This window comes from Ochotona princeps, chromosome 8, assembly GCF_030435755.1.
Source record: "Ochotona princeps isolate mOchPri1 chromosome 8, mOchPri1.hap1, whole genome shotgun sequence".
Classification (NCBI taxonomy): Eukaryota; Metazoa; Chordata; class Mammalia; order Lagomorpha; family Ochotonidae; genus Ochotona; species Ochotona princeps.
The window spans coordinates 25,716,705-25,726,759 of NC_080839.1; the positions used below are offsets into that span (position 1 = coordinate 25,716,705).

At 48.1% G+C, this 10,055-nt stretch overlaps 1 protein-coding gene across 1 annotated transcript; it reads right to left on the bottom strand.

Annotated features, from left to right (window-relative positions):
* Positions 1 to 338: 338 nt before the first annotated feature.
* Positions 339 to 6,030, bottom strand: C8H2orf78 (chromosome 8 C2orf78 homolog). The gene is given in 3 exon segments (XM_058668339.1): positions 339 to 2,224; positions 5,404 to 5,517; positions 5,814 to 6,030. Coding segments are annotated over 2 exon segments (1,998 nt in total). The 5' UTR covers positions 5,516 to 5,517; positions 5,814 to 6,030.
* Between the last annotated feature and the right edge of the window lie 4,025 nt (positions 6,031 to 10,055).

A 10,055-nucleotide genomic window follows, 5' to 3' on the forward strand; every position in this document is an offset into this window, starting at 1 on the left:
TGCCAGGATTGGAACCAGCGATCATGGGATCCTGGCGCATTCAAGGCAAGGACTTTAATTGTTACGCTATCGCGCTGGGCCCCCAAGTTTATTCTTTCTAATGCAGCCATTTATCCACAACTCCGCCAAACAAAAACCACAGTTAACATCTCTAAATGCAAAATATTTATTCATCTGCTATCTAATTCTGTTACCTGAAAATAAGAACTATGAATCCTATTTATCAATTATCTTTATTTAATTAAAATAATGATTTAAATATTATACAGAAATTTATATCAACCTATATGTATGTGTATGTGGGGAACCAAAGTTGGTACTTGCTATCTTAGCAGGTCTTACATTGCATAACCATAATAACGAGAGATATCCATCTCTTTTTCTCTCTCAATGAAAAACTGCAACTTCCCACAAGAAGTCTATTTAGCAGCATTGTCTCGCTCAAGTTGAGCCCGCCTCTTCATAGCCTCACGCTCTGGCCTCTGTTCTGCGATTGGAGTTGACACTGAAGGCCCAAGAATCTCAGATTTCCTCCATGAAATTGGTTGGCAACTGAAATCTTGGATTAGAAATGGGTTTTGAGGCTTGGGTGGTGGCTGGAGGTTGGTCCTAGCAGTGGAAACAGGTAGCCACTTCAGCAAACTGTAAGATGATGTTTTGTTAGACACAGGCTTAGACACAGCAGGAGAGAGACTAGGCCTGATAGGAGTGATGGAATCTGGTTGGGTTGCCTTGGTTGAAGTTGGCCGTACTGATTTAGCCAGACACCCAGAAGTAGCGCTGGCAGCAGCTGGTTGGGCCAGAATGACTGTGGTCGATTCAGCTGTGTTAGAAGAAGCGGACCGGGCATGGGTAGCCACTGTGGGCCTGCGGGAGGCAAGAGACTGTGGCTTCCGAGGAATAGGTCAAGACCAAGGCCTCTCAATAGTAGCAAAAGGCAGAGGAACCAACTTCGCCTTTCCTGGTGGTGGCAGCTCACACATGGAGGGCGACACGCACCCGTTCTCAGCTTCCTCATCTAGTTTCTGAGCTTTGATTTGACCTTTCTCAGGACCTTTCCCCTCCTGGGGAGTATTCGGCTGTGTTTCTGTAGCTGAGGATGCATGGAGGTCTTGGATGTTGCTGGAATGTCCCAGGATCCTAGATGAAGAGAGGCCAGTTTTCTTCTCAGTCTTCTTCCCCAGCGCATGAAAAACCTGCACAGACTCCAGCATGTGCATGCCTAGGCAGCTGCGAGGTTTTTTGAAGGTCTCTTGTATAATTTTCGGTGGATTTCTTTTCCTCCTTGTCTTGGGGATGGGTGGCTTCTCTTCAGCCTTGACTTTGTTGTATGACTGCATGCTTTCCTCAGGTTTCTCAGAGTTGGGGTCTCTGGTTCTTGTCGCCTTTTCCTGACGGTGGCTCTTGGTTGTCCTGGACTTGCTGGATGAAGGTTTCTGAAGCTTGCTGTTAGATAGATTGGCCACATTTATGGGACTCCTCCCATCACCGGCTGCAACCTTGCAGTCCACCACTTCTCCTTCTAGGAGACACTCTGGATCCTTTAGCTGGATTTTAACTTTGGGTGTAGATTTGTGCTTGTTCTTCCTCACCTGACTGGAGAGACCTTGTGTGTCACTCTCATTGTCCTGCAACTGATTCACATCCATGGCTCCAGGATCTGTTGATTTCCATGGAACCTTGCATTGATCCAGATTTCTCAAGGGACTGAAGATCTGGGGTAGGCAGATATCCTGCAACAGTGGAGCAATGTCTGCCAAGCCATTGCTAGCTTCAGTCCCCTCTTGGAATCCCCATTTATCCTTAAGATTTGGGATATTCATTCCCGAATTTGCAATGATGGGATTAGGCTGCTCCTTTCGACCAGCCAGCGGATCAATGCCATCCAGAAGATGTTGGATGTCAGGGATTCCCAAAGGGAGCAGTGGAGGATCTTGGTTTTCCACTGAGCTCTGGATAGTATCCGGAGGCTCTGGAAGCTTAGTTAGAATCTCCTCCAAATCATTGTTTTCTGTTTTCTCCTTGGATGGACCTGGTAGTAATGGCAAAAGACGAGAAGGACTCTGTAAAGTGTCTTCCAGCTCAGATATTGGGTCACTGTCAAGTACCTGGATATTTGTGCCTCTGCAGGACCTAGGGAATTCTGCTGTTTGGGACAGACAAAATGTCTGTTTTGGTGGTTGCAATCCCAGAGAAGTCTGCATCCCCAGGGAGTTTTCCATCACTGCAAAAGAATCAAGAAATCAGTCCCAGGTAAGTGAGATGCTCTGACTACACATCAGTGCAGCATTCAGGTAGTTTCCCAAAACAGGTGAAGCATTTCAATTGATTTTTCTATGGACCACGGACAGAAATCTGGGCAAGGACTGTTCTAATTATCACTGTTGTGTAGGAGGACAACTGATTGGATATCTATATGAGGACAATGAATTCGATATACAAAACAGAGATAATTTACAGACAAGGGTGTGGAAACAGCTGCTGAGCTCCACATCAGCCCATCACAGTGTTGCTCATAGCAAATAAAAGTGAAAATGATCTTAAAAGTTTGAAATGTTGGGCCCGGCGGCGTGGCCTAGCGGCTAAAGTCCTCACCTTGAACGCGCCGGGAGCCCATATGGGCGCCGGTTCTAATCCCGGCAGCTCCACTTCCCATCCAGCTCCCTGCTTGTGGTTTGGGAAAGCAGTCCAGGACAGCCCAATGCTTTGGGACCCTGCACCCGCGTGGGAGACAGGAGGAGGTTCCAGGTTCCCGGCATCGAATTGGCGCGCATCGGCCCGTTGCGGCTCACTTGGGGAGTGAATCATCGGACGGAAGATCTTCCTCTCTGTCTCTCCTCCTCTGTGTATATCTGGCTGTAATAAAATGAATAAATCTTTAAAAAAATTTAAAAAAAAGTTTGAAATGTTTTATTAAAGCTAACATTCTTATATAGGATCTTTTAATTTCTCCAGCATTTGGAGAAAAGATATTGATATTGATATTGACTAGGAGAGGATGCAGCTATTCCTCATGAACCACCTCAGGAAGGACAAATTCTGTACTTGTGTTCTTCTGAACACAAGACCTTATATCTGGTTTCAATTAAGGACATTAAAACTGTCACTACCAGGCCCAGCACAGTAGCCTAATGGCTAAAGTCTTTGCTTTGCATCTGCTGGGATCCCATATGGGCACCAGCTCATGTCCCGGCTGCTCCACTTGCCATCCAGCTGTCTGCTTGTGGCCTGGGAAAGCAGTCAAGGATGGCCCAAAGTCTTGGGCCCCTGCACCCACATGGGAGACCCAGAAGAAGCTCCTGGCTCCCAGTTATGGATAGATCAGCTCCAGCCTTTGTGGCCACTTGTGGAGTAAACCAGCGTGCAGAAGATCTTTCTCTTGTCTTTCCTTCTCTCTGTATATCTGCCTTTCCAATAAAAATAAATAAATCTTAGGAAAAAAAACTGTCACTACCACACAGAAACTTTTGCACAGGAGACTAAAAAGGTATAATGGAAAAGGTGGAAAGGTTTAGGGAGGCTTATCAGCTAGGGCAATGAAGATTGTCTTATCTGTCAGTATGCCCTTGGGCTTCTCTTAATTTTGTCACAAATCCCATCTGCATTTGATTTTCTTATAAAGAATTGAAATGGAAAGGACTGGGGATTAGCACTCTGATTACTTCTCCGCCTGTAACACTGGCATCCCACATGAGTACCAGGAGTTGTTCCACTTGAGATCCATCTCCCTGCTAATGAACTGGGAAAGCATGTGGGTGACTCAGAAAAGCTCCAGACAATTGGTTTCAGGCTGGTCTGGCTCTGGATGTCACGGCCATTTGGGGAATGAACCAGTGTATTGCCGAAACGCATCCAGCAGGATAAGCTGGGGTGACATATGTAAGGCTGGGACCCTGTTGAGAAGAGGATCTAGAAAGACAGGGTGAAGGGCACCCTACCCAGTGTGCATGCTACCCCCAGGGAGTCCTGGGAGGTGTTTTCACGCTCTGCTTGATGAAATGCAAACATCTGTGCTTTGTCTAGTCAGCTAACCAAGGGCAAACCATACTCTGTTCCCCATTTCAATAGTGTTTTGACCAGTTTCCGTAATTCCCTGCTTACAGACATGACCTAACTCTGAGTTGTGTTTGACTATTTTTATCACTAAGTGCATAAAAACTGTGACCTCGGGCCCAGCACGGTACTGTAGTGGCTGAAGTCCTCGTTTTGCACACTCCCGATCCCGTATGGGTGCCGGTTCTAATCCCGGTGGCCCCGCTTTGATCTGGCTCCCTGCTTGAGGCCTGGGGAAGCAGTCGAGGACAGCCCTTGGGACCCTACACCTGCCTGGGAGATCCAGAGGAGGTTCCGGGTTCTGGCTTCGGATCGGCACAGCTCTGGCCATTGCGGCCACTTGGAGAGTGAATCAATGGATGGAACATCTTCCTCTCTGTCTCTCCTCCTCTCTGTATATTCAACTTTCCAATAAAAATTAAAAAAAAAAAAAAGAACTGTGACCCTGCAAATGAGCTGTCAGTCACCCACAATAGTGCTGTTCCTTCATTTCTTTTATGTCATTCTCCCCAGGGACCTTCAAGATAAACTTGCAGAGTGAACAGAAAATCTCTGCAGTTCTGCATTTAAACAAAAGTAAATGTCTCTTTTTTGAAAAAGAAAAATAAAGGAAGGCCCAGTGTGATAACCTAGTGGCTGAAACCTCGCCATGCTCTAGCCAGGATCCCATACAGGTGCTGGTTCAAGTCCCAGCTTATTCATTTACCATCTAGCTCCCTGTTTGTGGTTTGAGGAAACAGTTGAGGGTGGTCCAAAGCCTTGGGACCCTGCACCGGCATGGGAGATGCAGAAGAAGCTTCTGGCTCCTGGCTTCAGATCAGCTCAATTCTGGTCATTGTGGCCATTTGGGAAGTGAACTAGTGGACAGAAGATCTCTGTAAATCTGCCCTTGGATGAAATAGATAAATCTTAAAAAAAAGAAGAAGAAGAGGAAAAGGAAGAAAAACAAAGGTGAGCACTTAGCAAAGGTAGTAGTTGAAGGCCCCTGACTTTCCACTGCAGATTGATCATGTTTATTTTTTTAAAAAAAGGTTTTTTTTTTTTTTTATTGGAAAGGCACATAAACAGAAAGGAGGAGAGACAGAGAGGAAAATCTTCTGTCCAATGGTTCACTCCCCAAGTGACTGCAACAGCTGGAACTGAGCCAATCCGAAGCCAGGAGCCAGAAGCTTCTTTCAGGTCTAACAGAAAGGTGCAGGATCCTAAGGCTTTGGACCATCCTCCACTGGGATCGTGGAACGTTCAAGAACTTTTTTTTGCTGTTATTGGCAAGGACTTTAAATGCTATGCTATTGCGCCACGTCTGATCCTTTTTATCTTAATCCTTTCCTTGGTTTTATTTCCACTCACCTCGAAAACTTGTTCTTGTGACAGGATGTGCATACACAGGGATGTAGATTTCAGAGGTCAAGGCTGGTGGTAGGACTTGTGTGGGCTGAATCTCTCTTAGCACCATCACCATTTCTGAGTAAGGGACAGAGGCCACACTTCCTGTGTGTGTCGCAGAGCCATAGAACCGCAGGCAAGTGCCAAGTTCTCCAGTCACTGGAGGCCCTACTGTGCCTGGATTAGAGTAAACAGAGCTGGTTTGCTTGCTGGTATGAAAGTGACAGGCCACATCCCTGATTTGGAATTTGAGAAGTCATCCCCTGAGTGAGTGATGGAAAGAGAGTGACCATGGCATTGGCATCTGCAGTTTGGTCACATTGGGCTGCCATAGGTGTAGAAGAAACACCTGCGTGCTGGTTGGTGAGAGTTACCCGAGTGAAGCGCTCAAGGCATGAGGACTTTTCAGTGCTTCCAGTGATGTCCCAGTCTAGAACATGTGGGTAGGAGGGAGCAGATGTGGAGATCTGCTCTGGTCAGTAACTCCAGACAGCATCATTGTGCTAGAATGTTGGCAAAGGTAGGCACTGCCCAGGAGTGGCTGGAAAGAGGTACCGGGAGATGATGGCAGTTGCCATGTCGAGCCAACAGTTGGGGCAGACACTCCAGAAAAGTTGGTGATGCTTCCTGTTGGGGAAGCTGCACTGCTCACCACAGGATTAGAGAGCTGCAGAGCATTTGCAGTCCCAAGTAAAGGTGGATTTAGGAAATTCTCTGTAGGAAACAAGAGGTAGATGCGAATTTCAATGAGCTTGAGGAATCCTTACCATTATCTTAATATTGTTGTAATCAGAAAGAGTCTAACAGCACTACTCTCTCATTCTCCAAGAATCTTTATTACTGATTAAGAACTGATGAACTTTCTTTATTCTTGCTTTGTGCAAGTATGTAAAGGACACTGAAGCTATACTTCGTTGTACCAGAAGCTCCCTTCACGCTACCTTGCTAATCCCTTCAGACTGCCTCTACATTGACTCATGAAAACTGCATGGAGGGCCCGGCGGCGTGGCCTAGCACCTAAAGTCCTCGCCTTGAAAGCCCCGGGATCCCATATGAGTGCCGGTTCTAATCCCGGCAGCTCCACTTCCCATCCAGCTCCCTACCTGTGGCCTGGGAAAGCAGTCGAGGACGGCCCAAAGCTTTGGGACACTGCACCCACGTGGGAGACCCGGAGGAGGTTCCAGGTTCCCGGCAACGGATCGGCGCACCGGCCCGTTGCGGCTCACTTGGGGAGTGAAACATCGGACGGAAGATCTTCCTCTCTGTCACTCCTCCTCTCTGTATATCCGGCTTTCCAATAATAATAAATCTTTTAAAAAAAGAAGAAGAAAACTGCATGGAGCTGAAGCATTACTTAATGTGCTTGCGAAAGTTGAAGACAATAGACTGAGTGCAGGGACCCTGGCACTCATGCGGGAGCCCCAGAAGAAGCTCCTGGCTTCCGACTGGCCCAGCCATGGCTATTATGGTCATTTGGGGAGTAAACTAGCATATGGAATCTCACTCAGCTCTCCCCAACTCCCAACTTTCCCTGTGTAACACTGCCTTACAAAGAAATAATAAGTTTTCAGCATTTCTTTTTTTTCTTTTAAAGATTTATTCATTTTATTACAGCCAGTTATACACAGAGGAGGAGAGACAGAGAGGAAGATCTTCCATCCGATGACTCACTCCCCAAGTGAGCCGCAACGGGCCGATGCGCGCCGATTCGAAGACGGGAACCTGGAACCTCTTCTTCCAGGTCTCCCACGCGGGTGCAGGGTCCCAATGCATTGGGCCGTCCTGGACTGCTTTCCCAGACCACAAACAGGGAGCTGGATGGGAAGTGGAGCTGCCGGGATCAGAACCGGCGCCCATATGGGATCCCGGGGTGTTGAAGGCGAGGGCTTCAGGTGCTAGGCCATGCCGCCGGGCCAAGTTTTTAGCATTTCTTAAAAAAAAGATTTACTTTTTACTGGAAAGTCATATATACAGAGAGGAGGAAAGACAGAGGAAGATCTTCTGGCCTATGATTCACTCCCCAAGTGGCCAAAACAGCCAGAATTGCGCCAATCCCAAGCCAGGAGCCCGGAACCTCTTCCAGGTCTCCCACATGGGTGCAGGGTCCCAAGCCTTTGGACTCTCCTCGACTGCTTTCTCAGGTCACAAGCATGGAGATGGATGGGGAGCAGGGCCTCTGGGATTAGAAACAGTGTCCATATGGGATCCTGGCACATTCAAGGCGGGGACCTCAACTACTAGGCTTCAGCACCATACTCAATAATAATTTTTTAAAGATTTATTTGTTTTTATTGAAAGGCGGATATACAGAGAGGAGGAGAGACAGCGAGGAAGATCTACTCTCTGATGGTTTACTCCACAAGTGAGCACAATGGCTGGAGCTGAGCCAATCCAAAGCCAGGAGCCAGGCGCTCTTCTGGGTCTCCCTTGCGAGTGCAGGGTCCCAAGGCTTTGGGCTGTCCTAAACTGTTTTCCTAGGCCACAAGCAGGGAGCTGGATGGGAAGCAGAACCGCCGGCAACCATATGGGTTCCTGGTGCGTGCAAGGCGAGGACTTCAACCACTAAGCTATCTCACTAGGCTCCAATAATAATTTTTTTAAAGATTATTTTTATTGGAAAAGAAAATATATACAGAGAGGAGATACAGAGAAAGATCTGTCCGCTAATTCACTCCTCAAGAGGCAACAACAGCCAGAGCTAAGCCAATCTGAAGCAGAGAGCCAGTAACCTCTAGGTTTTCCACGTGGGCCTAGGGTTCCAAGGCTTTGGGCCATTCTCCACTGCCCTCCCAGGGAACAGAAAGGGTGCTGGATGGGAAGCAGAGCATCCAGGACATGAACCAGCACCCATGTGGAATCCCAGTGGATGCAAGGTCACAGGGACTTTAGCCACTCCGCTATTGTGCTGAGCCAAAACTCTTTTTTTGTTTTGTTTTGTTTTTTTTTCGCATGAGGGCCAGGACTGGGGGCCAGGGGAGCTGGGCTAGGCTGTAGTCACCACCAGCAAGAGCTGGAATTGGAGGTGGGCTGGGCCTGGCTAGGCTACAGAACTCACTGGCAAATGCCAAGGTAAGGCAGGCCATGCCAGACTGGGCCACAGCACCCAACCAGCACATGAGAGATCAAAAGAGACAAGGAGTGAAGCTGGTAGGGGGGCTCCCCTGCTGGACCACCGCTCCCACTAATGAGTGTGAGAGTTTGGATGGGGGCAGTCTAGGCAGAGCAGGGCTACAACACCAGTTGGCCTGCATGTGAGCTGTTATCAGGGGAAAGCCAGGCTGGGTTGACTGTTCCTATTGGTGCATGCATAAGTCAGAGTGGGTGTGGGTTGGTTTGGCTTTGCCGCAGCATCAGCTGGCAGAAGCTGTCATGGGAGGCAAATTCTAAGCTAAACTGCAGAACCAAATGGAGAGTGCATCATCCAGGAGTGGGAGTGGGCCCAGTAGGGAAACAGTAGGCATCTCCGTCTTGGATTGCAACTCAGACTAGTGACAATAAGAACCAGGACTGCAGCAGGCATGCTAGACAGAGAATGGCACCCAGTGGCAAGTATGTGGACTGGATAGTGGAGTTATCCATTGACATATATGAGAGCTGAATGGGATATGGGACAGACTGGACCAATACTGTCCATACAGGCAAGTGCAGGAACTATGGCAGGGGACGGGTCTGTGAGGGTCATTGTGGGTCACTCCGACTAGGCTGCACTCCCACTGGTTTGCTTGAGGGTCAAGTGTGTGCTGGGCAGGATCGGGATGAGATGCAACACTCATTGGTTTGTGTAGAAGACAGGCCTGGAGATAGAACTGACCCAGCAACTGCAACCACCAGCATGTGCATAAGCTGATTGTGCCAGACCCTGTATTGGCAAGCACACACAAGAATCAGGTCTGGGATCACCTCAGATGAAGTTTCCTTGGGGATTCCCTACAACTGAATTGCTGCACTCAGAGTACCAACCAGGGAGAGAATTGCAGGTTCCATGGTCTGACCGCGGAGTGCATGTATCAGAGCTGGGCCTCCTCAGAGGCTCAGACGAGCAGTCGACAGCACATCCAGGTGCACATGGAGGATATGGCAGTACATTGGAATCTGCAAAGGACACCTGATACCATAACAGAGGACTGAGGACAGAACAAATGGATCAAATACCGCAGTCAAGAGTTGGCAGTAAAGAACTGGGCAAATGAAGATCTGAGGTGGACTGTGTTTAACCAGTGGATTCTAGAGAGATTTCATCGTGCTTGGAGTGGCACGATTGGCAGCAATTCAGAACTGTGGAACTATCAAAACCTTTGAACAGGGCTCTCAGAGCATGCCCCACATCAGGGACCCTGGGATGGAGTCGGGTGGCTGGCTGTCCTCCCTCTCAGGGCACAGAGGCATTTAGGAGGCTGGGTGTGGCTTCTCTCCTTGTCTCCCTCCTTCCCCAAGATAGAGGAGGGGAAAAAAAGAGAATGTGGAAATGGCGGTCTCACCCATCTTCCTCTAGCCCTTGACCTTTTGCACCCTAATCAACTATGTAAAAATCATCAAAAATAGAAATAATAATTTTTTAAAAAGAAGTTGGGACTATCTGAAAGAACACATGAGGAACCGGAGGGCAGTGAGTTCTC